The 26,148-nt window shown below is 63.9% G+C and overlaps 2 protein-coding genes across 7 annotated transcripts in view; one reads left to right on the top strand and one right to left on the bottom strand.

The window, feature by feature from the left end:
- The window catches only part of CACNA1H (calcium voltage-gated channel subunit alpha1 H), a 58,349-nt gene extending 41,002 nt beyond the window's left edge, over positions 1–17,347 (top strand). For 2 of the 6 annotated variants that reach the window (XM_044936393.2, XM_044936390.2), the window contains exons 11-35: positions 955–1,106; positions 1,751–1,936; positions 2,558–2,675; positions 2,860–3,084; positions 3,340–3,430; positions 3,588–3,796; positions 5,243–5,659; positions 6,102–6,202; positions 6,333–6,456; positions 6,533–6,601; positions 6,706–6,890; positions 7,094–7,220; positions 7,369–7,494; positions 7,699–7,788; positions 8,028–8,220; positions 8,795–8,812; positions 9,971–10,122; positions 10,856–10,965; positions 11,163–11,296; positions 11,458–11,528; positions 12,818–12,896; positions 13,620–13,741; positions 13,836–14,262; positions 14,563–14,723; positions 15,555–17,347. In XM_044936393.2, coding sequence (XP_044792328.2) covers positions 955–1,106; positions 1,751–1,936; positions 2,558–2,675; positions 2,860–3,084; positions 3,340–3,430; positions 3,588–3,796; positions 5,243–5,659; positions 6,102–6,202; positions 6,333–6,456; positions 6,533–6,601; positions 6,706–6,890; positions 7,094–7,220; positions 7,369–7,494; positions 7,699–7,788; positions 8,028–8,220; positions 8,795–8,812; positions 9,971–10,122; positions 10,856–10,965; positions 11,163–11,296; positions 11,458–11,528; positions 12,818–12,896; positions 13,620–13,741; positions 13,836–14,262; positions 14,563–14,723; positions 15,555–16,559 — 4,692 coding nt within the window. In that variant the 3' untranslated portion in view covers positions 16,560–17,347. The remainder of the gene's footprint in view (positions 1–954; positions 1,107–1,750; positions 1,937–2,557; positions 2,676–2,859; positions 3,085–3,339; positions 3,431–3,587; positions 3,797–5,242; positions 5,660–6,101; positions 6,203–6,332; positions 6,457–6,532; positions 6,602–6,705; positions 6,891–7,093; positions 7,221–7,368; positions 7,495–7,698; positions 7,789–8,027; positions 8,221–8,794; positions 8,813–9,970; positions 10,123–10,855; positions 10,966–11,162; positions 11,297–11,457; positions 11,529–12,817; positions 12,897–13,619; positions 13,742–13,835; positions 14,263–14,562; positions 14,724–15,554) is intronic. The other 4 variants (XM_044936392.2, XM_025275632.3, XM_044936391.2 and 1 more) reach the window with 4 other exon arrangements.
- Positions 17,348–19,019: 1,672 nt separating this feature from the next.
- Positions 19,020–20,952, bottom strand: LOC102415161 (tryptase-2). The gene is made up of 6 exons (XM_006043767.3): positions 20,874–20,952; positions 20,459–20,513; positions 20,178–20,349; positions 19,804–20,069; positions 19,517–19,680; positions 19,020–19,442 (listed from the first exon to the last, which is right to left on the bottom strand). Exons 2-6 carry the CDS (start codon positions 20,511–20,513, stop codon positions 19,278–19,280), a joined length of 822 nt encoding a protein of 273 aa, XP_006043829.2. The 5' UTR covers positions 20,874–20,952; the 3' UTR covers positions 19,020–19,277.
- Between the last annotated feature and the right edge of the window lie 5,196 nt (positions 20,953–26,148).

The following is a 26,148-nucleotide window of genomic DNA, read 5'->3' as shown; positions in this document are numbered from 1 at the left end:
GCGGCTGGGCCGGCAAGGAGAGGTCATCCTCCCTGGGGACCGAGGCCAGTTCACTCTTAATGACCAAACTGCCTTCCTCCTTTTCTGCCTTCTGGGCTTTTTAAGTCCCTTAAGCTCTGGTCTTTCATCCTTTAGCAATTTCAGGGAAAATGCAAGTGATGTTAGCCTCCAGCTGGCGGCTGAGAGGTGCCGTCTGTGAGGGTGAAATCCAGGGCAGGAGCAACAGCAGGCTTGGGGATCCCTGGCCAGGAGGAGCCTCTGCACGCACACACATGCACACACGCACGTACGCAAAGGTTATCTGTGCAGATGTGGGCTTGTGCACAGACACACACGTGGGTGGCCATGCATGCACACAACACATGCGGGTACATGCAGACTCACGTGCACACAAGCAGACCACACACTGGCACACACACACCAGCATTTACACTGGCACAGGTGTGCACTTGCACACGTAGGCACCTAGACCAGCATATCCCCAGTAAGAAAAGGGCCTCTGGGGCCTTCTGCTGACAAGGAAGGGTGTGCGGGGCCACCAGGGCCAGGGCAGCTGCTGGGGGAACCACTGTACTGCCTGCTCCCGGGCACCCACACGCCCACCCTGGAACAGATGCTCTAGGCTCTGTTCCCAAGGCCTGTGCTGTTGGGGTCTGGGAAGTGTCCGGAACCCTGTTTCTCAGACATGCTGCTAGGAAGGTCAGGTGGGGCCTGGGGGAGCCAGGGACAGTCAGGATGGGAGGGCCAGGCAGGCTGGGGTGCAGCTGGAGGAGACACCCCTGCGGTCCCTGTTTCTTCCTCTGGACAGCAGCTGATGGGGCTCCTCCTGAGATGTTGCCACAGCCCCTTGATGCAGCCTTACCTGCTCCCAGCTCAGTGGGGTGGTGCCCCACCCTGCCATGACAGGCAGTGGGGGCTGGGGGCGGGCCCTGATGACCACTCTGCCGCCCGCAGCCCGATGAGCTGACCAACGCCCTGGAGATCAGCAACATTGTGTTCACAAGCGTGTTTGCTCTGGAGATGCTGTTGAAGCTGCTGGCCTGCGGCCCACTGGGCTACATCCGGAACCCCTACAACATCTTTGACGGCATCATCGTGGTCATCAGGTAGGTCCCCTCCTCCCTTGGGGCCTGGGGAGGCTCCCATGTCCACCACAGCCCCCGCAGATGGCAGAGCCCCTGCCACTGGGAAAGGCCGTGCTGTCAGGGTGCAGAGGTGGGGTCTCCTGGGGCGGGACCCTCACCCCTCCTCAAAGGCAGAGTCGGGTGCACACGGCGAGGTCAGCTGCAGCTCAGGCAGGAGTTTCTAGAAGCTAGTGGAGCTGTTCCCTGCGGGAACAGAGCAGGCGCTCAGTGGCTGTTCAGCCTTGCAGCTGGCCTCCACTGAGGTCTCAGCCCCTGCAAGAAAGGCCAGCTTGCTGCAGCAAAATCAGCACAGAAAGGACCAGGGGGATCTGGGGAAATTCCCTCCCCCGGGACAAAGCAGGGCCCTTGGGAGTCAAGGGGGCCCCCAGCCTAAGGAGAGCAGACAAGCCAGGCACATTGGAAAGGCGCTCAGTCGAGTCTTCAGAGACACCACCACCCCTCAGCCCCTCCGGTGCTTTGATGCAGCTGAACCTGCTCCCAGTTGGGGTTGAGCAGAGGCCACGGTGGCTCCAGGCTGTCGTTCCTGCCTCTGGAAAGAGGGTGTCCCAGAGTCAGGGCGGGAGTAGGCCATCCTAACCCTGCCCACCCCAACCCCCGACCCCCAGCGTGTGGGAGATCATCGGGCAGGCGGACGGCGGGCTATCGGTGCTGCGCACCTTCCGGCTGCTGCGGGTGCTCAAGCTGGTGCGCTTCATGCCCGCGCTGCGGCGCCAGCTGGTGGTGCTCATGAAGACCATGGACAACGTGGCCACCTTCTGCATGCTGCTCATGCTTTTCATCTTCATCTTCAGGTGTGTGCGCCGCGCCCTGTCCCGGGTGGCTGCAAGGGGAAGGCCTGTGGCAAGGAGCCCGCACGGGCGCTGGACGGGAGGCCCTGCTCCCAGCCGGGCCCGCCCACCGCGCCGGCCCTGGCTTCGGGGCCTTGGGTGCCCTGAGCTTCAAAGAGGAAGACAAATTCAGTTACTGTGGGTTTTGCTGCCAGGCGCCAGCACGCAGTGGGCGACTTGGAACTGTGCTCAAGAGCCAAGGGTGAAAGGGGCGGAGGAGGGCGGGGCAGGCAGGCAACCTGGGGCTCCTGGACCCCTGCTGCTGTCACTGATCCCAGGCCTCGGGGAGGGGGCTGGGGCGGAGAGCGGCCCACATAGGCCGGGTGAGACAGACACCCAGTCCTGGCTGCTGCCTGAAGCCAGAGTGGCCTCCAGTGTTTCCCGCGTTCTTGGCTTTGGTCTTATCACCTACAGAATGGAAACAGTTTGGCCATGGACCCTGGGCAGCCCTGCCCACAAGGAAGCCAGAGTTCAGGGAGGTGTAGAGTGGATGGTGGGCGTGGGGTGACCAGGCTTGGTCCCCAGCCCCATACCTGGCCCTCCGCACCAGTCACTCACTGTACCCCTGCCTGTCCACCCCCCTAGCATCCTTGGCATGCATCTCTTCGGCTGCAAATTCAGTCTGAAAACAGATACCGGAGACACAATCCCTGACCGGAAGAACTTTGATTCCCTACTGTGGGCCATCGTCACCGTGTTCCAGGTACAGCTGGGCAGGCCGTTCCCCTGCTGTGCATGGGTGGTCCCTGGAGGGCCATAGCCCTGCTCGGAGCTGGCTGAGGCCCCTCCGAGGCCACTGGGGGTGAAGAATGGTGGCCAGGACGTTGGGATGGTGGGCCTGGTCTCACTCGTCCTTCTGGTCCTGAGACCTGGCGGTATTCCCCCAGCCAGGACCCTGTCCTGGTGCCCCCTCGGCCCACACGTTGGGCCCACTCTGCCCGCCGCTCCTCCCCCAGATCCTCACCCAGGAGGACTGGAACGTCGTCCTGTACAACGGCATGGCCTCCACATCCTCCTGGGCCGCCCTGTACTTCGTGGCCCTCATGACCTTTGGCAACTATGTGCTCTTCAACCTGCTGGTGGCCATCCTGGTGGAGGGTTTCCAGGCCGAGGTGAGGGGGAGCTTCCAGGGGAAGTGAGGGGGCTTCCAGGGGAGGTGAGAGGGCTTCCAGGGGAGTGAGGGGTTCCAGAGGAGGTGAGGGGCTTCCAGGGGAGGCGGTGGGAACCAGGAGTGTGGGGCAGACCTCGTCCTCGCCCTGCTGGGCTCTTCTGTCTACGCCCACCCCTTGTGGGCCTGACCTTTCCATTGGGGGTCGCCCCCCCCCCCACGGGGAGCTTCACGTTTGCTGTGTGCTCGTCGGGCACAGGGCGATGCCACCAGGTCCGACACAGATGAAGACAAGACATCCACCCACTTGGAGGAGGACTTGGACAAGTTCCGAGACCTCAGGGCTACAGGTGCGTGTGTGGATGGGGGGCAGGGATGGGGCGGAGGGGACACTGCCTCTAGGGTCTGGGCACAGCTGGGACTCTGGAGGGGGATCCTAGGCGGACAGGCGCTCCTTCCTGGGAGCCCTGCAGGCTCGAGTGGCCTCCCCTCTCCCCCCTCCCCTAGAGATGAAGATGTACTCGCTGGCAGTGACACCCAACGGGCACCTGGAGGGCCGGGGCAGCCTGCCCCCTCCCCTTATCATGCGCACGGCGGCCACGCCCATGCCCACCCCCAAGAGCTCCCCACACCTGGACGCGGCCCCTGGCCCCCTGGACTCACGCCGTGGCAGCAGCAGCTCCATGGACCCTCAGCTAGGAGACCAGAAATCTCTGGTAGGGGACCCTGCCTTGGCCTCAGGGCACCTTCAGGCTCAACCCCCCAACACAGCTCCTTAGACCTTTCCCAGAGATGAGTGAGGGTCCCAAATGTGCCCTCCCCACTCATACCCCAGAAATCCGTCAGGCCCGAGCACTTTGTTTTCTATAAATGGAACTAGAAACCGCTGTTCTGATGGGAGGTGTATGAATAAGCAAGTAGAATAGCAGGCCAGAAGTTTATCTTCCAATTTGCGCAATGTAAGATAAAAGCTGGCAGAACACAGAATGTACAAGAAGGGAAAACAGAGAAGGATGGCAAAAAGGTGTAAAAGCTGAGCACATGACACATGTGACGGAAGCCGGGCGGAGGCTTCCGTGCGTCACGACCAGCAGCGCCCTGCGGAGCTGGGGCCCACGGTCTTTCCAGACAAACCCAGGAAGCACCACCCCAGACAGACGCAGCTGGAGCCGGCTCTGTGCGTCTCAGAAGGGCCAGAAGGGGTGGGTGGAGCAGGACAAGCTAACTTGGGGTGGGGTGGGGGGTGAACCTGGAGGAAAGTCCAGGTGAACCATCAAGAGGGGGAGGGGACATCGAGGGTCAGTCACAGAACAGCTGTGGCCAAGCACATCACAGCTAAGCTGCTAGAGCCCCCAGGAGGAGGATGGAGCTGTTGGGCCAGATTCCAGCTCAGCTCCTGCTGACCCAGGAGGTGAAAACGGCGAAGGGCAGAGAGCATGGGCACAGCAAAGGTGAAGTCCCGGAGCACAGCTGAGTTTCTCTCCTGAGGCGGCGCGTGGCTTCTCCTTGGAAGCCCAGAGCCTGCCAGCCAGAAGCTGATGAGCGGTCCCTCCCCAGAGATCCAGGTCAGCTGCTGGGCCGCATCTGAGGATGCCTGGTCTGTAGCTGGTCCCCGGCCCGTTGATGAGCTTCGCCCACCCTCTGGTCCTCAGGCTGGCCTGCGAGGCCCCTCAGGGCTCTGACAGCTGCCGGCGGTGTCTCCAGCTCACCGTTGACCCGGTGTGTGCCACAGGCGTCTCGCCAAAGGCTCAGTGCCCCTAGCAGCTCCCTAGAGCAGAGGCCCTGTTTAGTTTACACATGCATGTTAGTTGCTCAGTCGTGTCCGACTCTTTGTGGCCCCATGGACTGTAGCCCGCCAGGCTCCTCTATCCATGGGATTCTTCAGGCAAGAATACTGGAGTGGGTAGCCATTTCCTTCTCTGGGGGATCTTCCCAACCCAGGGATCGAACCCAGGTCTGCTGCATTGCAAGCAGATTCTTTACCATCCGAGCCACCAGGGAAGCCCATTAAAGGAGATGATCCATGTACGAATGTCACCCACGGGTGTCAGTGGAGATCCCTTTCACCAGGGAAAGGCCCGTGAGCCAGGTGCCCTGAGGCCAGCGTGTTGGGGGTGACTTGGGAGGGGTGTGACCTGCTCATTCCTGCCCTCACCCCACAGTCCAGCCTCCGCAGCTCGCCCTGCTCCCCCTGGGGGCCCAACAGTGCCTGGAGCAGCGGGCGCTCCAGCTGGAACAGCCTGGGCCGTGCACCCAGCCTCAAGCGCAGGAGCCAGTGTGGGGAGCGCGAGTCGCTGCTGTCCGGTGAGGGCAGGGGCAGCGGCAGCACTGACGAGGAGGCCGAGGATGGCCGGCCCGGGGCGGGGGCCTCGCCGGGTGCGCGTGCCACGCCGCTGCGGCGCACCGAGTCCCTGGACCACCGTAGCACACTGGACCTGCGGCCCCCACGGCCGGCCACCCTGCTGCCCACCAAGGTCCACGACTGCAACGGGCAGGTGCTGGCCCTGCCGAGCGAGTTCTTCCTGCGCATCGACAGCCACAAGGAGGATCCGGCCGAGTTTGATGACGATGTGGAGGACGTGAGTGGGGGTGGGCCTCACGCTGGCCCCTTGCCTCCCCACAGTCGTGGGGGCAGCGTTCATGGGAGGCCCTGGGGGCGGGAGGGGCTGGGAAGCAGGACAGGCTGGGCCAGAGCACATCCACAGGGAGCTCTGGAGTGGGATTCGCCCCAGGGTCAGCCCCACCTCCGGCTGAGGGCTGGTTCTGGGTTGGAGTTGGTCAGCCAGTGAGACGTCCGTGGGGGGAGGGGAAGTGCCTTCTCAGCTGGGCACCCCGCTGCCCAGGACTGCTGGGGTCCACCTGGGTGGGGATCTGAGGGTGGCCACTCACTGGTCCCCCGGACCCCAGTGTAGCTCCCTGGCCCCGTGCCTGGGTGGATGGGTAGGGCTGAGCCTGAAGGTGGGAGGGGCTGGGGTTGGTCAGGCTGGGAGGGGCCCTGAACACCGCCCCCCTCCTCCCCAGAGCTGCTGCTCACGGCTGCAGAAGGTGCTGGAGCCGCACAAGCCGGAGTGCTGCCGGAGCCGCGAGCCCTGGGCCCTGTACCTCTTCTCCCCGCAGAACAGGTGAGGGGCGCACCTGGGAAAGCTGACCCCGCCCTGGGGGCCCCCTTCGTCCCTACCAGATGGTGAGCTCTGTGGACAGAAGCCAGGGCTTGGCCAGGACTGTCCTCAAAACCCCACTCCCGGCTCCCAGGTTCCGCATCTCCTGCCAAAAGATCATTGCTCACAAGATGTTCGATCACGTCGTCCTCGTCTTCATCTTCCTCAACTGCATCACCATCGCCCTGGAGAGGCCCGACATCGACCCTGGCAGCACTGTGAGGCTCTCTCCTCGCCGGGAGGGGTGGGTCCCACGGCCACTGCCGGCCCCTCCCATCTTCCTGTCTCCTGCAGGAGCGGGTCTTCCTCAGCGTCTCCAACTACATCTTCACAGCGATCTTCGTGGCGGAGATGATGGTGAAGGTACACCGTGTCCTGGGGGACCCAGGGGTCTGTCCATCTGGCCTTGCGGCCGCGGCCACATATACAGGGCATAGGTCCACGAGCCCGTCGTCTGTACTCACCAGGTGGTGGCCCTGGGCCTCATCTCGGGCGAGCATGCCTACCTGCAGAGCAGCTGGAACATACTGGATGGGGTGCTGGTCCTGGTGTCCCTGGTGGACATCATCGTGGCCATGGCCTCGGCTGGCGGCGCCAAGATCCTGGGCATCCTGCGTGTGCTGCGCCTGCTGCGGACCCTGCGGCCGCTGAGGTGGACTGGGCCGTGGGGCGGGGCCAAAGGAGGGGAGGGATGCAGGAGGGCGGGCCCACGCGTGGGGCGGGATCCCGGCGGGATCCGGGAGGGAGAGGGGCCCGGGCCGCCTGGCGGCGAGGTGTTTGCAGTGCTGGGCGCTCCTCCTGATGGCAGCTCCCTTGGGCGCGCCCAGCAACACGTTCCTTCTGGCCCTCTTCCAGGGTCATCAGCCGTGCGCCGGGACTCAAGCTGGTGGTGGAGACTCTGATATCGTCCCTCAGGCCCATCGGGAACATCGTCCTCATCTGCTGCGCCTTCTTCATCATCTTCGGCATCCTCGGGGTGCAGGTGCGTGGCCTGCCTGCCTGAGAGACGGTGGGCGGAGTCGCCTGGGAGGGCCGCGGCCCAAGCAGGCAGGGGGAGGGCGGGGCCCGTGAGGGGGCGGGGAATGGCAGGGCAGGGCCTGGCCCTCTGAGTGACCGCCCCTCCCGGTCAGCTCTTCAAGGGGAAGTTTTACTACTGCGAGGGCACCGACACCAGGAACATTTCCACTAAGGCCGAGTGCAGGGCCGCGCACTACCGCTGGGTGCGACGCAAGTACAACTTCGACAACCTGGGCCAGGTGGGCGGGGCTGGGGCGGGGCGGGCGGGGCTGGCGGGAGACTCACCCAGCTCAACCCTGATCTGGAGGGCGGGAACCGCAGGGTCTCAGCCGGCAAGTTAGGAGGGTTCGCGGTGAGCGAGCCGCGGCTGCGCGTGTGGCCCTGCAGGGCGCGCCCGGCAGGAGGCCACGCCCAGAGGTGCCCGCCTTGCTCTGGCCTCGCAGGCGCTGATGTCGCTGTTCGTGCTCTCGTCCAAGGACGGCTGGGTGAATATCATGTACGACGGGCTGGACGCCGTGGGCGTGGACCAGCAGGTGCGGCGGGCAGCCCTGCCCCTTTGCGCGGGCCTTCTCCCTTGGTCTCCGCTTATCTCAGAGAGCGCAACGTCCCCAGAGACGAGGCTGCGTTTGGCCTCTGGGGACGTCCGCAGAGGTCCACATCGGGGGTCAGCGCCCATAGGCGGGGCTCGGCGCGTGTGGGCGGGGCTCAGCGCGTGTGGGCGGGGTCAGTGCCCGTGCGCGGACCGGCACCCACGCGCTCTCCTGTGCCGCAGCCCGTGCCCAACCACAACCCCTGGATGCTGCTCTACTTCATCTCCTTCCTGCTCATCGTCAGCTTCTTCGTGCTCAACATGTTCGTGGGTGTCGTGGTGGAGAACTTCCACAAGTGCCGGCAGCACCAGGAGGCCGAGGAGGCGCGGCGGCGCGAGGAAAAGCGGCAGCGTCGCCTGGAGAGGAAGCGCAGGAGTAAGGCCCTCCGGGTGGCAGTGGCCGGTGGCTACCTGCGCGTCGCCCAGCTCCCCCCCCCCCCCATCCACCTGAGCCCCCCTTTCGCCTATAGGAGGGTGGCTGGGGACTGGGAGGCCAGCCAGGGGCAGCTCCGAGACCTGGCTGCTGCCACCTGAAACCAGGTCCGCCTCGCCCCCGGCCCAGGGCTGTGAGGACTGCATCTGGACAGTGGCTCAGCTCCCTGGCCCCGGAGCCCCCCGCCTGGCCCCACTCCTCTTGGCCCTGGCCTCTCCAGATGGCTCTGCACGCTCGCCCTTTATGTTCTCAGAAAAGAATGGCTGCGGAGGAGGCAGGGGGCCCTTCCCAGGAGGCACAGGGATGAGACCCCAGCCCCCACGCCCACCACTGCAGGGGCAGGCTCACCCCGCTTATGTGTTCTCACGCCTCGGTGGGGGGAGCAAGCAGAGCCATTCAAGACAGAGTGAGGGTCTTAGGACACCCCTGCCCAAGCTGGGGAGCAGAGTGGGCTTCTTCCAGGAGGGGTCCTGGCCCCGCCCACCGGCCAGCTCAGACCATCTCCTTGTCTTTCCAGGCACTTTCCCCAACCCAGGTACCTGCCCCCACCCTGCATGCCTCAGCCCCGCTTCTGCCAGCCACTGCATGGGCCTGTGAACTGGCCTGATCTCTGCTCCTCTGCCCCTGCCACAGGGAAGGGTGGACATTGCAGGAAGGTGCCAGGCCCCCTGGGGTCCACCGCAGGGTCAGCACGGGATGGCTGTAGGGCGCCAGGTGCTAGTGGGAGGAGGAGGGATTGCTGGCTGGCCTGCCTGGTGTTCAAGCTGCTGCCTCTGAGCCCGTGTGTGCCTCTGCCCGGCTTGCACGCCTGCCTGCTGTGCTGGGACGCCTGCCGGCTGGTCGCTACCCCATGTCCTCAGTGCTGGCCGGGCCTCACTGGCCTCTGGCCCCCTTGGCTGCTGCACTGAGCTCTCTAGTGACCGCATGCCAGACCGAGGAGCATGTGGGCCCCAGGGAGGGTTGGTTCCCATCGGCCCCCGCTGTCCCTGGTCCCTGCCCACAGGTTCTGAGGCCAAGGAGGGCCCCCTGTGCAGTGGGGGCAGCTGTGCCCTCACCTAGCAGGCACTGGTGTGCCCTAGGGAGTTACTGCAGGCAGAGCGTTTAGTGCAGACAGAGCTGCTGGGAGATGTACCCCCTCCCATCCCCCAGGTCATGGCCCCCAAGCTCAGATGGACCAGAGGGCAAGCAGACCCCAGACAGCAGGCACATGGCCACAGGCCTCCTGGAGGACAGGGAGTGGAGGGACTCTGGGCTTGGTGGCCAGAATGCAGCACATGCCCAGCTGGGGAGATGGGGGTGTGGTGGGCCACCCTGCCCTGCCCTGCCTTGGGACTGTCCCTGCCCCCCTAAAAAGCTCCCATTTGCCACTCCCTTCATCGCTGAGGTATCTCTGAACCCTGATGCCAGTCCAGGAGAGTAGACGATACAGGCCCTGGCTTGAGACCTTCTGGCAGGGTGGGGGTTCCAGACAGGGCTCCAGGGCAGGGCCCAGGTGGAGTCTCAGCTTCTCTGCCCACTCCAGGGATCTGCTCTGAGGCTGAGGCCCTCTTGGAGGAGGAGGTCAGTGGGTGACCTGCCCTGAGGCCCATGTGCAAGCCTGGCCCCTCCCCCAGCCCCCTGACTCCCCAGCACCTGGGAGGCAGCCCTCTCATGCCACCCCACCTGCCCGCTCACCACTGTGCTCTCCCTGCAGAGGCCCAGCGACGGCCCTACTATGCGGACTACTCGCCCACCCGCCGCTCCATCCACACTCTGTGCACCAGCCACTACCTGGACCTCTTCATCACCTTCATCATTGGCGTCAACGTCATCACCATGTCCATGGAGCACTACAACCAGCCCAAGGTAGGGCTCGCTGCCTTGACACACGGGCCCTCCTGCCTCCAGGCCTGAACACTGGGGACGGGGGTGGGTGGGTGTCGGTCACCGAGGGTGGGGTCTGTTGCCAGCTGGGTGGTACTACCCTGAGAGCTGGAGGCCCCACGTCTGCAACCTTGCCTGAGCCCTCGTCGGGGCTTGTGGGATACATGGAGGTGTGGCTTGAACAAAGGGCCCTCCTTCCTTTAAAGCCAGTGGACACTCCCTCGGCCACCTGTCCCAAGGGCATCCTTGACCCCGTGAGAGGTTCCATGCAAAAATGCTGGCTAGGGGATGTCCCCAAGTCCAGAAAGGTCAGACTGAGAGGGTGATGCTCTCAGATCCCATCTCCATTATTTCATCAAAGACGGGACGCCCCCTCCTCCCAGAACAGCTGAGAGTCTCTGATTCTGTAGCTGAAGCTGAGCCCATCTGGCGGGCTGGCTTCTGCCCTGGGCTGTGGGTGGGACTGGTCCAGCCAGGGCTGGGAGTCTGGGTTCCCAGCAGCAGGTTCCCCCAACTGAGGGTCGACCTGAGAATCCTGTGAGGGTCAGGCCAGGCAGGCCTCCCTAAGCCAGCACAGACCTCCATCCAGTAATAGCTGAGGCCTGTCCGTGGGCGGGCCTGGGGTGCCCCGGTCGGTCAGCAGAGCAGAGAGGTGGGGCAGGGCGGGCAGCGCTGCAGGGGGCCTGATGTTCAGGAGCCTGGTGCTTGCCCCCAGGCTCTGGACGAGGCCCTCAAGTACTGCAATTACGTGTTCACCATCGTCTTTGTCGTCGAGGCCGTGCTGAAGCTGGTGGCCTTTGGGTTCCGGAGGTTCTTCAAGGACAGGTGTGTGGGGCGCGGCAGGTGGGTGCCGTGGCCGGAGCCTGCAGAGGCAACGGTGCTGAGCAGGGCTGCCCCTGGCGATACCAGGACGTTCCCAGGGGACAGGGAAGGGAACGTAGAGGCCTGCAGGTGCTCTGAAGGGCCGGGGTGCTGGGGGGAGGCACTGGCTGGCACTGAGCCATGCCTGCCCACCCACCCAGGTGGAACCAGCTGGACCTGGCCATCGTTCTGCTGTCCATTATGGGCATCACGTTGGAGGAGATCGAGATGAACGCAGCGCTGCCCATCAACCCCACCATCATCCGAATCATGCGTGTCCTCCGCATCGCCCGCGGTAGGCCACCGCCCACCTGAGCCTCGCGCTGTTGGAGGGCCCGCCCCCCACCTCCTGCCTCACCTGCCCCAGTGGACCGCCTGGGGACCGGGGGGTGGGGGGATTCGTAGTCCGGGTCAGACCAGCCCCACCCCCCACTAATGCTCGGCTCCCCGTCCTAGTCCTGAAGCTGCTCAAGATGGCCACGGGCATGCGGGCCCTGCTGGACACGGTGGTCCAGGCGCTGCCCCAGGTACGTCGGCTGCTCTGGGGCCTGGCCTGGGTCTGGCTCCCCTGCTCCCAGGGTGGGCATCACAGACGCCCCCAAGAGGACAAGACTGCAGGAGGGCCTCACTCACTGGTCAGGCATCATTCGTTCACGTGGTCTTTCTAGTCTCTAGACAAACGCAATTATTCAAGCCCCTCCCTGCCACCTACAGGGAGTAATGGGCTGCTGAGCTGTGCTGTGAGGGGGCGGCCCGCCTGCTTTCCGGCCTCACTCTAGTCTCTCTGGGGAACACCAGGGCCCACCGCCTGGTGCAGTTCTGCGCTCAGTGGGCTTTGGGCAGAGGGCAGAGCCCGTGGCTGCAGCGGGCTTGTCGAGTTTGGAGGCCCGCACCCAGGGCTCGGGTGTTGGCCAGAGGCCTGTCTCTCCTGAAGCCAGCTTAGGCCCTGTCCTCACATCCTGTGTCCACAGCCCCAACCCTGACCCTGTATGGCTTCTTGAGTTGAAAGTCTCATTGCCCCATCTGTGTAGTATTCAGCCCCTGAGCCAGTCCACCCGGGCATCCATGTGTCCATCTGACCGTGACTCCAGCCCTCTTAACAAGCCATCCAGCCACCCAGGCTTCTGTCCGTCCATTCAGACAGTTGTCTGTCCCCCATCTACCAGATGCCTAGCTGTCCATCATCCAGCCCTCCTGGCCACTGTCCACCGGCCCAGCATATATCTATCCATCTGGCTGCCTCCCCAGCCGTCCACACCCTGCATCTTCAGCTGGCCTCCACTGGCCCCCAGCAGCCTTCCTCAGCCCCGAGTTACGCCCTTAGTGCTCCTGTGTAGCCACCCCCTGTCTGGGAGCAGCTGGATGGGGTGGTGGGAGGGAAGCCCAGGCCCCGGCCACCCCCAGTGTCTCTGGGGGCTGGTGAAGAGAGGGACCAGCCACATCAGAGTCAGGAAGGTGTGGAGGAAGGGCGGCAAGTTCATGGAAGGGCCGCGGGCAGGGGTTGGGCCAGACCTGGCAGCCTGCAGAGCTTCCGCCTTCACCTCCCTGTGGGGACCCTGAGGCTGGAGTCCACCCAAGCTGCTGGGAGGTCTCAGGAGCAGAGGAACTGGATGCAGCCCCCTGGAGTGCAGGGCGGGAGTGAGAGCCAAGGAGGGGCCCTGGGCACCAGGCAGCCCTGGGGCCACAGGAGCCTCGAGGCCAGGAGGCCTGGAGCAAGAACAGGGCTCAAGCAGACCTGGGAATTGCCAAGCAGGTCGAGGGTGGGGGACGGGGCGGGCTGAGCCCCCTGACCTCGCTCCGCTTCTCTCCCGTGTAGGTAGGGAACCTCGGCCTGCTTTTCATGCTCCTGTTTTTTATCTATGCTGCCCTGGGAGTGGAGCTGTTCGGGAGGCTAGGTGAGTGCGGCAACGCGGTGTCCCACCCCCCAGACTCCCCCAGGAGGCGCAGCTTCACGCATGCGCATGCATTCGGGCTGCTGGCCCGGCCTCCAGCCTGGCCCCTGCCCCGCGGCCCTTCACCGTGAGGTAACTGTGGACGTGGCGCATGTAGACGCGCTGTGCAGACCCGCACATGTGTTAACACCCAGGCCAGGCCGACAGAGCCGCACATAAGTGTGAGTGCATGCACACACACACACAGGTGTGGCCCCAAGTCTACCGGCCCCAGGGTCGTGCTGCAGCCAGCCCTTCCTATCACCCAGGGTCTCCTCAGACCTCCCGCACGTGCGGCTCTGTCTAGTCTGGGTAGGGGCCTGTGGGGACCTTTCGTGGCGGCCCAGGTCCTATGGGTGCCCCCTCCCACTGGGTGTCTCTGAACGAACGCTTAATGGGTTCTAGGAGCCACCAGTGGGCCTGTGTGGGAGGGGGTTGAGATGGCTGTCACCTTTGAGGGTCTGCCCAGACCCCGAAGTTGGTGCCCCAACCCTGGACCTGGCGACTCCCAGGCCTGACCCAGCATCTGGGGCTCTCCAGTGCCAGGGCCTCCCGGTCATTCCGCAGAGCAGGGGACTTGCTGGGCCACCAGCCTGCACCCCGAGGAGCATGGCTTTCTCCCGGGCGAGGGCAGGCCTGTGTGCGCCCTGGCCCTGTGGGGCGGGCTGACCCGGTCGCTCCCGGCAGAATGCAGTGAGGACAACCCCTGCGAGGGCCTGAGCAGACACGCCACCTTCTCTAACTTCGGCATGGCCTTCCTCACGCTGTTCCGCGTGTCCACCGGGGACAACTGGAACGGGATCATGAAGGTACAGGCTGGCGCAGTGGGCGGGGCCATGGGAGCCCCCAGAGTGGGGGGCTGCAGGCGGAGGTGGGAGCCTGCCCGCCGCCCTCTGCCCGCAGGACACGCTGCGCGAGTGCGCCCGCGAGGACAAGCACTGCCTCACCTACCTGCCGGCCATCTCGCCCATCTACTTCGTCACCTTCGTGCTGGTGGCCCAGTTCGTGCTTGTCAACGTGGTGGTGGCCGTGCTCATGAAGCACCTGGAGGAGAGCAACAAGGAGGCCCGCGAGGACGCCGAGCTGGACGCAGAGCTTGAGATGGAAATGGCGCAGGGGTCCCCCGCCCGTCCCAGGCCGGCTGCCCCTCACAGCCCCGGCGCCTCGCCGGACTCCCCCAACGTGCTGGTAGTGCGCAAGGTGTCGGTGTCCAGGATGCTATCCCTGCCCAACGACAGCTACATGTTCCGGCCCGTGGCGCCTGCGGCAGCCGCTCACCCCCACCCACTACAGGAGGTGGAGATGGAGACCTACGCGGGCGCGGCCGCGGGTACAGCCCCTGGCGGAGGCAGCCTGGCCCTGGGCGGGCGGGGCCGACGCGGAGGGGGGGGGGGGGGGGGGCGGGGCGGAGCCAAAGGGGGGAATGGGTGAGGGCAGGGGTCGGGGCGGAGCCAGGGGGCGATGGGGGCGGAGTCAGGTGGGGCAGAGGGGCCGGGGCGGGGCCAGAGGGGCGGTGGGGCAGGGCGGGCGGGGGTCAGAAGGGCAGTCGGGGCAGGGGTCAGAGGGGTGTGTGTTGTCGGGCGGGGCCCGCTGGGGGTGGATACACATTTCTGGCGTTTTCCTGCCGCAGGCCAGGTCACCGCTGCCCACTCGCCGCCTGTGGAGTCCTGCGCCTCCCTCCAGGTTCCGTCCGCCGTGTCCTCCCCGTCCAGGGTCGGTGACACCCTCCGTGCCCTGCCCTCGCAGGGTGCAGCCCGGTCGCCTAGTGTCGGCCGGCTTCTCTGCAGACAGGTAGGAGGCGCTTTCGGGTCCTCAGCCGAACCCTGGGGTCTCTGGGATTCCCTCCCCATTTGAAGCGTGAGAGACGTGGGCGCTGGGCCCTTGGAGTGTGTAATGACCATACCCGGCCACGGGGACCCACGGCCCCTTAAACAGCAGCCTGCTGCTAAGTCACTTCAGTCGTGTCCAACTCTGTGCAACCCCATAGACGGCAGCCCACCAGGCTCCCCCATCCCTGGGATTCTCCAGGCAAGAACACCGGAGTGGGTTGCCATTTTCTTCTCCAGTGCATGAAAGTGAAAAGTGAAAGTGAAGTCGCTCAGTCATGTCTGACTTTTAGCGACCCCATGGACTGCAGCCCACCAGGCTCCATGGGATTTTCCAGGCAGGAGTACTGGAGTGGGGTGCCATTGTCTTCTCCAAAACAGCAGCCTAAGCCCCCCAGAACCCCCCTCCCCAGAAACCGTGCCCGCGAGCCTGGCTGCAGCCAGAGATCCCCTCCTGCCTGAGCCTTTGGTCCCCCTCCCTTCCCCCTCCCTGCTTGGGGAAACAAGCTGATCTAGTACCGCAGTCCAGCAGCAGCTGCAGCCGGCGTCTGTGCCCCTCAGGGTTTCCAGGGCCCTGGGAAGGCTCTGCCCACAGGAGCTTGGCCTCCAGTCCTCCCCACATGACCAGAATTGGTGAGGGCTCCTCTGCTCCAGTTGCGGGGCAAGTGCGTCCACACCAGCATCTTGCAGCCTCATCTCACCCTGGCCCATAGCCTTGGGGGGTCACAAGGTCACCTGGCCTGGAGTGGGGAGGGGATCCCTCTGGCTGGTCTCACCTGACGCCCTGCCTTTGCAGGAGGCCATCCACACGGAGTCCCTGGAAGGGCATGTCGATGGCACTGGGGACAGCAGCCCATTCTGGGGAGAGCCTGGCGGGAAGACCCCCGTGAGACAGGCATCCCTGGGGCCCTCCTTGCGGTCCCCACCCCGGTCCCCGCGGCCCTCCAGCATCCGCACCCGCAAGCACACTTCTGGACAGCACTGCATCTCCAGCCGGCCTCCTGCCCCAGGCGGGGAGGAGTCCGAAGCCCCAGACCCGGCTGACGAGGAGGTCAGCCACATCACCAGCTCTGCCCGCAGCCCTTTGGCCTCGCCCACTGCCTGTGGGATCGTGGGCGGCGAGCCAGACCTGCACAGGCTCTACAGCGTGGACACCCGGGGCTTCCTGGACCAGCCGGGCCGGGTGGATGAGCAGAGGCGGCCCTTGGGGGAGCCAGGAGTTGGGGACAGCCGTCCAGAGGCCGGGGAGGTGAAGCCCCGGGTCCTGGAGGCCGAGCTGGCCCTGGGGGCCCGCAGGAAGAAGAAGATGAGCCCCCCCTGCATCTCCATAGAGCCCCCCGCGGAGGACGAGGGTGCAGCCAGGGCCCCTGCGGCAGAGGGCGGCAGCACCACCCTGCGGCGGCGAACCCCGTCCTGCGAGGCTGTGCCCCACAGAGACCCCCTGGAGCCCACAGACGGCTCAGGGCTGGACGCTGCTGCCAAGGGGGAGCGGCGGGGCCAGGGCCCCTGCCGCACAGAACACCTGACGGTCCCGAACTTCACCTTTGAGCCGCTGGACGTGGGGAGCCCCAGTGGGGACCTGTTCACAGATGGGGGCCATGGGGCCGCCCCAGAACCCAGACCCTCCTCCTCAGGCACCACGGCCCCTCCAGAACCCCGGGAGATGGAGTCCCCAGTGCCCTCAGGAGACCCCCCAGAGGAGGGGCGGGGGGTGCACCTCACCGTCCCGGAGAGCCCACCGAAGAGAGCATCCCCCCCGGCTGTGCCAGTCCCGGGTGACACCGTGGATGAGCCCGTGTAGCTTGGGTGCAGTGCCCACAGGCTTTGGCACGGGGGTTGGGGTGCACCCAGCAGGGTGGCGGCCAGGACAGAGCTGTGTGTGGATCCTGGCTCGGGTCCCCCGAGGGCAGAGGAGCCAGAAGGATGTCAGCACAGGGAAGGGGAGGCCCATGCCGTTCTGGGCACGTGGAGCAGCGGAGGCCACAGCCGGAGGCCTCCGTCCTGTCGATTCAGGTTTGGGGTTTCCCAGTGTGCCGAGGTGGTCCCAGGCCGTGTTGGCGGCCCGCCCAGGAGTCCCAGGGACAAGGACCAGAAACGGACCAGGAGGAGGAAGGCAGAGGCCGCCCGGCAGAGCCCCATCCTCACGTCCTCTTCTTTTTATAGGGAACACGCTTGGGGCCGCTCGCGCCCTCTGGTGGCGGCTTCCTGCCAAAGGCCGCCGTGGCCACGCTTTCCGTCATTCACAGTCTCGAGTTCTCATCCATGTCTCCACCACTCATCGCTATCTCATCTCCCTTCCACACCCACTCCCCGCCGTTCCAACCCCTCAGGATTCCAGAGAGCACCTTGACTCTGGTCCCTGGGAAATGACCGGTCGCCAGGGAGTGGGGACCGTGCAATAAGACCCCCACTGCCCGTGGGGCCTGGTTCAAGACTTTGAGCTGATGGCCCCATCGTTTCACTTTCTTTTATAAATTCAGGTTAAACGTTTGCAATAATCCGATGTGGAAAACTCGGCTTCTCAAGTCAAGGGGAGGGGAGGGGGGTTGCAAAGCAGAGCAGAATAAATATTAACTTATTTAAGAAACACGTTGGATTTCCACCGCCAGAATTGGTACGCCCCTCCCCCATGGGAGGGTGGCCAGCCTGTGGCCTTAGCAAGGGCAGACCTGGGTGATGCTACCACCAAGGCCACAGGGCTCCACAAAGCCCCCCTGCCCCCTGTAGGTCCTCACCACTCCCCAGTGCCCCCCCCGACCCTCACCACACTCCCCGGCAGATCTCAGGTAGAAAGTTCTCCTGGGAAAAAGCCAAGCTCACCTTGGCAGCCAGAACCACGTGGCTGGAGTCTGATCCGACCTGGACGAAGATTTTGCCAGAGCTCCCGGCAGGGGTGGAAGCAGGGGCGTGGGCCCCTGTGAGAGAGCTTCCCAGCTGGGCAGTCACTTGGGGCTGCGGAGGGCACTGACCCCCGCCTGCGGTCTCTCTACCTGTGTCCCTGCCTGAAGGCTCTGACCCCAGACCTGCCCCATGTCTTGCTGGCCTCAGCTGCAGCCCCAGTGCAGAGACCCTCTCCCCCCACGATCCCTTCCCCCTGAGAGCAGGAACAGAGCGGGGCTGGGTCAGCTTAGAACCTGTGGTCCTCCATGGCGGGCTGTGGCTGTGGCCATGGTGCGGGGCTGTACCCCGTGCAGGGTTGGCTCCCTGATAGCATTCAGGCCCTGCCCTCCACTCAGCAAAGCAGGTGCCCATGGCAGCAGGACAACGGCTGCCTCCAGGCTGGTCCAGGTGGTGGGAGGTGCCATCTGGGACTTACCTGGCTGAGGCTGGGACCTATTTGCTCCAACCCAGGTGGGCAGCGAGTCTCCAGTATGGGGGCCCTGGGCTGCAGCCAGCCCCTCCCCCGCTTCCCCACCTGCCTGGCCCTGCCCAGCCCAGAGGCGGTAGGGGCTCCTTCTGGTGGAGATTCAAAGAACTGCAGGACTCCAGAGAGCAAGCAGCCCCCCACGTTGGGCAGAGGTGGACCCGGGGTGCTAGGGTCTGTGATCCTCCTGCCTATGATGTTGGTCTCAGTTCCCACAAGGAGGAGACGCTGAGCTGGGTCGGACCCAGGGCTGCTACGGTAGTTCTTGCCCCAGGCCCAGGCAGTGGCCCCCACTCTCTGTGCCAAGGACGGGTCGTGGGTCAAGGGCTAGAGGACAGGAGGGCGAGACAGTTGACCAGGCTGCGTGCAGAAGCAGGGACGTGGACCACAGTCCTCACCCAGCTCACCTGGGTGACGTATTGGCCCCTGGGGAACAGAGGTTCTCCAGGTCACCCTGGGGGACAGGGTGGGGTGGGGACCAGGATGCCAGGGAGTCCCCATCCTCTGGTGAGAGTCTGGGGTCACTGGGCAGGCCTCCTAGGGGCTGCCTGCCGGGCTGGGTAGTCTGGATTGTTAGGACAGTGCCCTGGGGCGGGGACAGGCTATAGGGGATGATAATCTGATTCTTGACTCATTGCTGGGTACCTGGGGCCCCGAGAATCATCTCAATGACTGTGTTGCTTTACCTGTCATGAAAGGTACTTTTTACCTCACCAAAAACACAAGCCAGTGTGCAGAGAGTGGCCCTGGGCTCGAGGGGCAGGGCAGGGCCACCCCCACAGCCAGGTGGGTGCCCAGGGGTGGGGGACCCACAGAGATGGTGGCTGCACCCAGCTGGGCCCTGGGACCCTCCCCTCCCTCGGCGACACCGTAACCAGAGACAGGCAGGACCACGTCTGCTCTCCATGCTCTTTAATGAGTGTCAGCAGCCCCTGCCTGCACCCTGAGCTGAGCGGGGAGGGGCCTGGGGCAGGGGGTCAGGGCAGGGAGGGGTCAGCAGAGAGGGGTCAGCCAGGAGGGGGTCATCGGGGGCGGGCATTGGGACAGGGGGCCGGGGAAGGTGGGGGAAGTTCGCCTCCTTGGCCAGAAGCAGCACTGAGGGGACAGAGGGGGCCAGCTCCTCCACTGACCCAGGGGGCAGCCTGGGGACCAGGCTCAGGGCCCCTGGGGGACGTACTGGTGGATCCAGTCCAGGTAGGAAGTGACACGGGTGTAGATGCTGGGCCGGTTAGGGTTCGCACAGCCATCGCCCCAGCTGACCACCCCCGCCTGCAGCCAGGTGCCGTTCACCTTGCAGACCAGAGGCCCTCCAGAGTCGCCCTGCGGGGTGGGTTGGGGGAGTCAGTGCGGCTGCAAAACCGGGCAGTGGGGGCTGGGGGCGGGCACTGACCCACCTGGCAGGAGTCCCTCCTGCTGTCCCCAGCACACAGCATGTCTTCCCGGACGATGGGGACGTTGTCCCCCGTGGACAGGCCAGAGTGGTACTTCCTGTCACAGACACTGTTCTCCACGACGGGTACCTTCACCTGCTTCAGGGGGAACGGGGGCGGCAGGCACCCTGGGGGGAGGGGGCAGAGGGAGGCAGCATCAGGGGGAAGCAGGCTGTGGGGACCCTGGCCCCCAGAGAAACACCAGAGCCTGGAGCCTGGCCCCGCCCCATCCTGGGGTCCCCGACACTCACTTCTATTGTCCACGTTGCCCCAGCCCGTCACCCAGCACTGCGTCCCCGGGGGGAAGGTCTCCGACTTAGGGGGCAGGGTGACCGGCTGGACGTGCCAGGAGATGTTCACAAGCTTGTCCAGCTCCAGCAGGGCGATGTCCGCCCCGTTCTTAACGCTGTAGTAGTTGGGGTGGGGGATGATCCTGCTGATGGGCAGCAGCTGGTCCTGGTAATACAGGTGCTGCTCCCGCAGCTGCACCCTGAAGTATGAGGGGCCATGGACTTCCCTGGGGACAGAGACGGGCCCCTACTCAGAGCTGAGCCACCCTCGGGACACCCAGGAGCCTGGGTGGAGCCCCAGGCGCACCCCACCCGCAGGCCCCCTGGAGACTCACGGTCCGACGCAGTGGGCTGCGGTCAGCACCCACTGGGGGTGGATCAGGGAGCCCCCGCAGTGGTGCCTCCAGTACCGACGGCTGACTCTCAGGCTCACCTGCCAGGGCCACCTGCTCCCAGGGGCCTCCTGCCCCCCGACGATGCCCGCGCGCTGCAGGGCCTGGCCTGGGGCTGGAGCAGGAAGCCTTCAACCCTGGGCTCCTCTGAACCCACCACCCGCCCCTGGGCTTGTGGGGGTGGGGGAGGGCAGAGACCCTGCGGGCCCGGGGTCAGGACTCACCAGGGGCTGCAGAGACCAGGCTCAGCAGGAGGGCCAGCGCCAGCAGATGGAGCATCTGGAAGGAGCAGGGAGGGGTCTAGGGGTAGAGTCTGGGGGTGTGCGGTCTGGGGGTATGGGGTCTGGGGTCTGGGGGTGTGGTGTCTGTGGTGAGGGGCTGGAGGTATGGAATCTGAGGGTGCGGGGGTCTGAGGGTGTGTTGTCTGGGGAAATGGGGTGTGGGGTCTGGGTCTGGATCTGGGGTCTGGGGGTGTGGGGTCTGGGTGTGGGGTGTAGGGTGTGGTGTCTGGGGTGTGGGGTCCGGTGGCGTTGGGCCCTTGATCAGGGGGTCTGTCCACGCCAGGGTTCTGAGGCCTCAGTGCTCGCCCAGCCAGCTACACAGTGACGCCCGGTGTCAGGGTCCTGCTGGGGGGCTCACCTTGGCAGGTCCAGGCTGCTCTTGCCCAGCCTGCTCTCTCTGCCCCTTTATCCTCACAGATAACGACAGGGTCAGAGGAGGGGGCGGGTCCTCCAATCCAGGGGAGTGGGGGAGGAAGTGGATGACTCAGACCAGAGCGAGTCCATCTGGTCAGGAAGGGGCCCTGCCGCCCCCGTTCACACCAGCAGACCCGATTCCTCCATGTGGTCCCATATCCATCTCTGGCTGTTATCTGAGAACTTAACTCTACCATCAGGGGAGCCTTGTTATCTGGGGATCTGAGTGCCATCGCAGAGGGACAGGCCGAGGGATGTGACGGGGAGGGTACAGGAGAGGCCAGAGCCACCTTCCCTGGACGCCCCCCCACCAGGCCCAGCACCCCTGTCCCCCGCCTGCAGGCCGGGTGAGCCCCATCCCTGTCCACCCACCCTGCCTCCTCACTCTCCCCTGGGCCTGCTGGTCACCTGGTTCTGCAGCCCATCCGCCCTCCTCACCTCATGGCCTCCTGACCCCTGCCTCCCCTTCCCCACCATCCATGTGGCACCTCCTGTCCTGCCCGCACCCTGCTGGGACATCAGCCTGGCTCTGGGGCCCTCCTGTCCCTGGCTGGCTCTCTTGCACGCCCTAGGGGTGTACTCAGCTGGATTTCTCAGGTGAGCACCCCTCAAAACAGGCAGGGGCTGCCCAGGCCCCATCTCAGGCATCCCTCCAGCAGACCCTGGTCACTGATTCTCCTGCCCCCACACCAGGCCTCCTGGGCCCTGGGAGGGGTGGCCTGGGCTCCAGTTCTCACCACCCCGGGGCCTCCCCCAAGGCCACCTTCCTAGGTGTATAGTCCCCATGGGCTCAGAGCATAGGTAGAGCCTCTATCATCCTGATTTGTCAGCTGATCAAACGCGGAGCGCACACTGTTGGGCCAAGGCTCTGAACCCAGGATTGGCGGGTAGGAGACAAGTCTGCCCCCCACTGCCTCTGTCCCCCACCGCCATGGATCATCAAGCAGCTCCCCACCCAACCCCATGCCTCAGGTCCCCCACACCTAAGAGGGGGCCACTGATCTCAAGCTTTCTGGAGGACCCGCAGCCTGTGCTTAGGAGCTGGGCAGGGGGCTGGGGCAAGAAGGAGGGGCGGGAAGGTCCCCTCCCAGGGGCCTAATCAGCTCAGTCATCAGGCCCAGGCCAGGCAGAGGACGGTTATCAAGGGGCTGCCCCAGGCTGGGCAGCTGGGGCTGTGCCCATCTGATCTGCGGTGGGGCCCATGGGACCCAGGGACGGGTGGGCACAGAGACGCCAGTCACAGGGTTGAGCTGGGCCTCAAATGCTATTCTGTATTTCTTTTTTTTAATGTAATTTTTTAGAACAGGTTTAGATTTACAGAAAACTTTCCAAAGTGGTGTAGATGCACCCGTGAACTCCAGGGACAGTGACAGTGAGGCTCCTGGGTGCTCCCAGGGACACAGCTAGGGAATTGCACAGGGTCTCACACATGAGCACACACAGGCACACACATGCACACAGGGACTGGCATGTGAACACAGACATGTACACACGTGCACAAGGGATCACACACATGCACACATGGGCTGACGCATGAGCACACACACAGGCTCACACCTCCTGTATTTACTGAACTGTACGGTTCAGTGTCTACACCGAAGCCACCAGCTTTCCCCAACCCCAGCTCCACACCTCGGGGTTTACTGCAGCCCCGTCTCCTATCTCCTGCCTTCTCCGGTGGGTAAAACCCGGTTCTGCCCCTAATCCATCGACTTATTTGGCTAATGCCCACGTGTCCATCACCCTCCCATCTCCATTAGCCTTGCCTGAACACAAGCCCTTTTGCTCCGCTGGCACCCTCCTCTCTTTTCTGCAACACCGATCCCCTCTCGAGTGAGCGCCCACCCAACTGCCCAGCTCAGAGGAAGGGACACGGGGAGGCAGTGGGCAGAGCCCGGGGTGTCCCTGCGTTTCAGAGGGTGAGTGGCGGCATCTCCTCTCTGCACTTTCCTGATGAGGAAGAAGGTGCTTCACCTTTGAAGAAGCATCTACACAAGCTGTTGCCCCTTTAAATCAGTGGGGTGTCATCTGAGGGGTTGTAAGCCTCCTCCTCTCCTCGCTTTACCTGGCCCTTGCCTCACAGATATCCTGCTCAGTGGGTGGGTTACACTTTCACTTTCTTAACGGTGTCTCTCAGAGCGTAAGTTTTCAATTTGGCGAGGTCCAGTTTCTTCTGACTCAGAAACTCACCAGCTCTTCTGTTTCTCTTGGTGGTTTCCGAGCCTCCTCGCCTTCCTCCAGGTCAGGATTTCCCGCTATAGTTTCTCTCCCGTGTTTTACAGTTTTATTGTCTACACTGAGGCCTAGTGTCCACTGTGAACAGTTTCTCTGTGTGTGTTACAAGGCGAGCACCAAGGCTCACCTCTCTTCCCACACAGATGACACAGTTGTTCCAGAAACATGTGCTAGGAAGGTCCCCATCTCTGTCTCCTGAAAACAAGGGACTGTGTTTCTGAGTCTCTTTCCAGGCTACTGTCCTAACACTCTGGACATCACCCTGCACTGGTAACACCCTCTCGCGGCCACTGCGGGTGCCTGGCATCCCGTGTGTGGGTGACTCAGCAGCACAGGGCTGCTGCCCCCTTTCCCCTGTAGAGCTCCCCCCGACCCGAGCCTCCCCTGCTGCCCTGCAGACCACCAGCCAGGATGACCTGACCCAGAGGGCAGCCCCTATAGGCCAGCTGGATATGCTGCGTCCCCGGGACCCCAGGGAGGTCGGGCAGGTGAGCCCAGGCTTGGGAAGTGGAGAACAGGGACTCCCTGGCTGTCTGGCCTCCTGGTCCTCACCCCATTCTGCCCACAGGACAACCTAGTGGACCTCTGGTCAGCCAGTACCTTACTGCAGGTGAGCTGGGTGAGGGCTGTGGCTGTCCTGACTGGCCCACATCACGGGCTCTCCAGGCTTCCTGCTCTCTGACCCTCGACCCATGATCCCTCCCTGGCAGGGAGAGCACAGGCCATAGGCTGGGCCTGGGGCAGGAAGCACTGGGTCCAGTCCACCTCAGCGTTTCCTCCTTGTGGGAACTGAGGCCATGGTCACAGGCAGGAGAGTCGGCAGACGCCAGTGCTCCAGGTCCAGCTGTGCTCCCCACGCCCTCCTCGGAGGTCCCAGCCCAGAGTCACAGCTGCAGCCAGACCTCCACTCTGAGACCGCGACCTGGTGGGCAGGTCAGCGATGGCCGGTCAGCTGGTCCCTCCTGACACACACTCCCCAACTCCGATCTCCTCCACACTGCCCTGTCACTCCCAAGGACCACCCCTGGGGAGACCTGCCCCCAGGTCCATCATCTCCGGGGCAACAGGCCTCTCACCCAGGGTGGCCCAGCCCCACTTTCTCTGCATCACCCTGTCCTTAGCAGATTGAGGCTCTCAGGGCATCCCCCAGGCTCCTCCCTGGGAGTCCTCCTCCTGTCCTTTCTCACTTCAGGTCCCACCTCAGGCCAGTGGCTTGCGATGCCTGGGGAAGCAGGACCCCCATCCCTGGCCCCAAAGACCACAGCCTCAGACAGAGACTTCCCCTGGGGCTACCCTAGGGGCTGAATGCACTGACCAGCTTCACTCATCATTTATTCATTCCGCAGTTAGGAATCCACAGGAAGCTCAAGAGGCCACTGGTTTAGGGCTCTGGAGTACAGGATGCCATTGGCCAACAGCATCGCTTCTCCAGCCAGTGGGACACGTGGGATGCATCCTTGCAACACCGGGAAGTGCATCTCAGAACCTTGCAAACTTGACCCCCACATGATTGCCCAATTTATATCGCATTTCCGTTATTGCTGCTGCTGCTGTTGCTAAGTCACTTCAGTCGTGTCCGACTCTGTGTGACCCCAGAGACAGCAGCCCACCAGGCTTTCCCATCCCTGGGATTCTCCAGGCAAGAACACTGGAGTGGGTTGCCATTTCCTTCTCCAATGCATGAAAGTGAAAAGTGAAAGGGAAGTCGCTCAGTCGTGTCCGACTCTTCGCAACCCCATGGACTGCAGCCTACCAGGCTCCTCCGTCCATGGGATTCTCCAGGCAAGAGTACTGGAGTGGGGTGCCATTGCCTTCTCCGATTTTCGTTATTAACTAGGTAGAATCTTTTTAGGTTAAAAATTAGACATTTCTTCAATGAATTATTTATTTATTTGGTTATTACTGATTTTGTACAAGGGGCTTAAACTTATTGCTGAGTTTCAAGAGGAGGAGGTGGTCTTTATGAACGAAGGATACTCAGTTTAGAGGGTCTTCAGGAGGACTCACGTGGGGTCTGTCCAAAGCTTCCCATCACCTAGCCCCGCCCACATCCCAGGCCTGGCCAGGTATTGGTCCAATGTTAGCCAATGAGAGTAAGCACATGCTTAAGCTGCTGATTGGCCCTCTTCCCAGGGCTAAGCCAATCAGAGCCTCCTTTGGAGGTAAGGCTCTCCGGGGCTCCCTAAGCCTTGCCTGGTCCCCTAGCAGGCCCTGGGCACCAGCAAGTCACTGTTGTCCCTGCTTCCCCCTCTCCCCTACCCCTGACCGTGGGCTCCTAGAGTTCCTTCTCCATTAACCTGCTGCATGGACCCGGATGCAGCACCTGGAGGCCCTGGAATGAATTGTTGACAGAATAAGTGACCAGGGTCGGCTAGAGGGACGCCTGAAATGGAGCACGGGCAGTCTGTCTTCCTGCCTGTCTCCAGGGGTGCCGACCCCCAGAAATCCAGCTGAGTACACCCCTAGGGCGTGCAAGAGAGCCAGCCAGGGACAGGAGGGCCCCAGAGCCAGGCTGATGTCCCAGCAGGGTGCGGGCAGGACAGGAGGTGCCACATGGATGGTGGGGAAGGGGAGGCAGGGGTCAGGAGGCCATGAGGTGAGGAGGGCGGATGGGCTGCAGAACCAGGTGACCAGCAGGCCCAGGGGAGAGTGAGGAGGCAGGGTGGGTGGACAGGGATGGGGCTCACCCGGCCTGCAGGCGGGGGACAGGGGTGCTGGGCCTGGTGGGGGGGCGTCCAGGGAAGGTGGCTCTGGCCTCTCCTGTACCCTCCCCGTCACATCCCTCGGCCTGTCCCTCTGCGATGGCACTCAGATCCCCAGATAACAAGGCTCCCCTGATGGTAGAGTTAAGTTCTCAGATAACAGCCAGAGATGGATATGGGACCACATGGAGGAATCGGGTCTGCTGGTGTGAACAGGGGCGGCAGGGCCCCTTCCTGACCAGATGGACTCGCTCTGGTCTGAGTCATCCACTTCCTCCCCCA

Source organism: Bubalus bubalis, chromosome 24 (assembly GCF_019923935.1).
Source record: "Bubalus bubalis isolate 160015118507 breed Murrah chromosome 24, NDDB_SH_1, whole genome shotgun sequence".
NCBI lineage: Eukaryota > Metazoa > Chordata > Mammalia > Artiodactyla > Bovidae > Bubalus > Bubalus bubalis.
This window is presented reverse-complemented; position numbering and strand designations above follow the sequence as displayed.

What these genes read in the sequence shown, in the direction of transcription:
- LOC102415161 (XM_006043767.3), bottom strand. Translation starts at nt 20,513, where the DNA reads ATGCTCCATCTGCTGGCGCTGGCCCTCCTGCTGAGCCTGGTCTCTGCA. An exon ending in CCTGGTCTCTGCAGCCCCTG is followed by an intron (nt 20,350 to 20,458) that starts GTGAGTCCTGAC and finishes TTCCTGCTCCAG; the next exon opens with CCCCAGGCCAGGCCCTGCAG. An exon ending in GCAGGAGGGACTCCTGCCAG is followed by an intron (nt 19,443 to 19,516) that starts GTGGGTCAGTGC and finishes CCCACCCCGCAG; the next exon opens with GGCGACTCTGGAGGGCCTCT.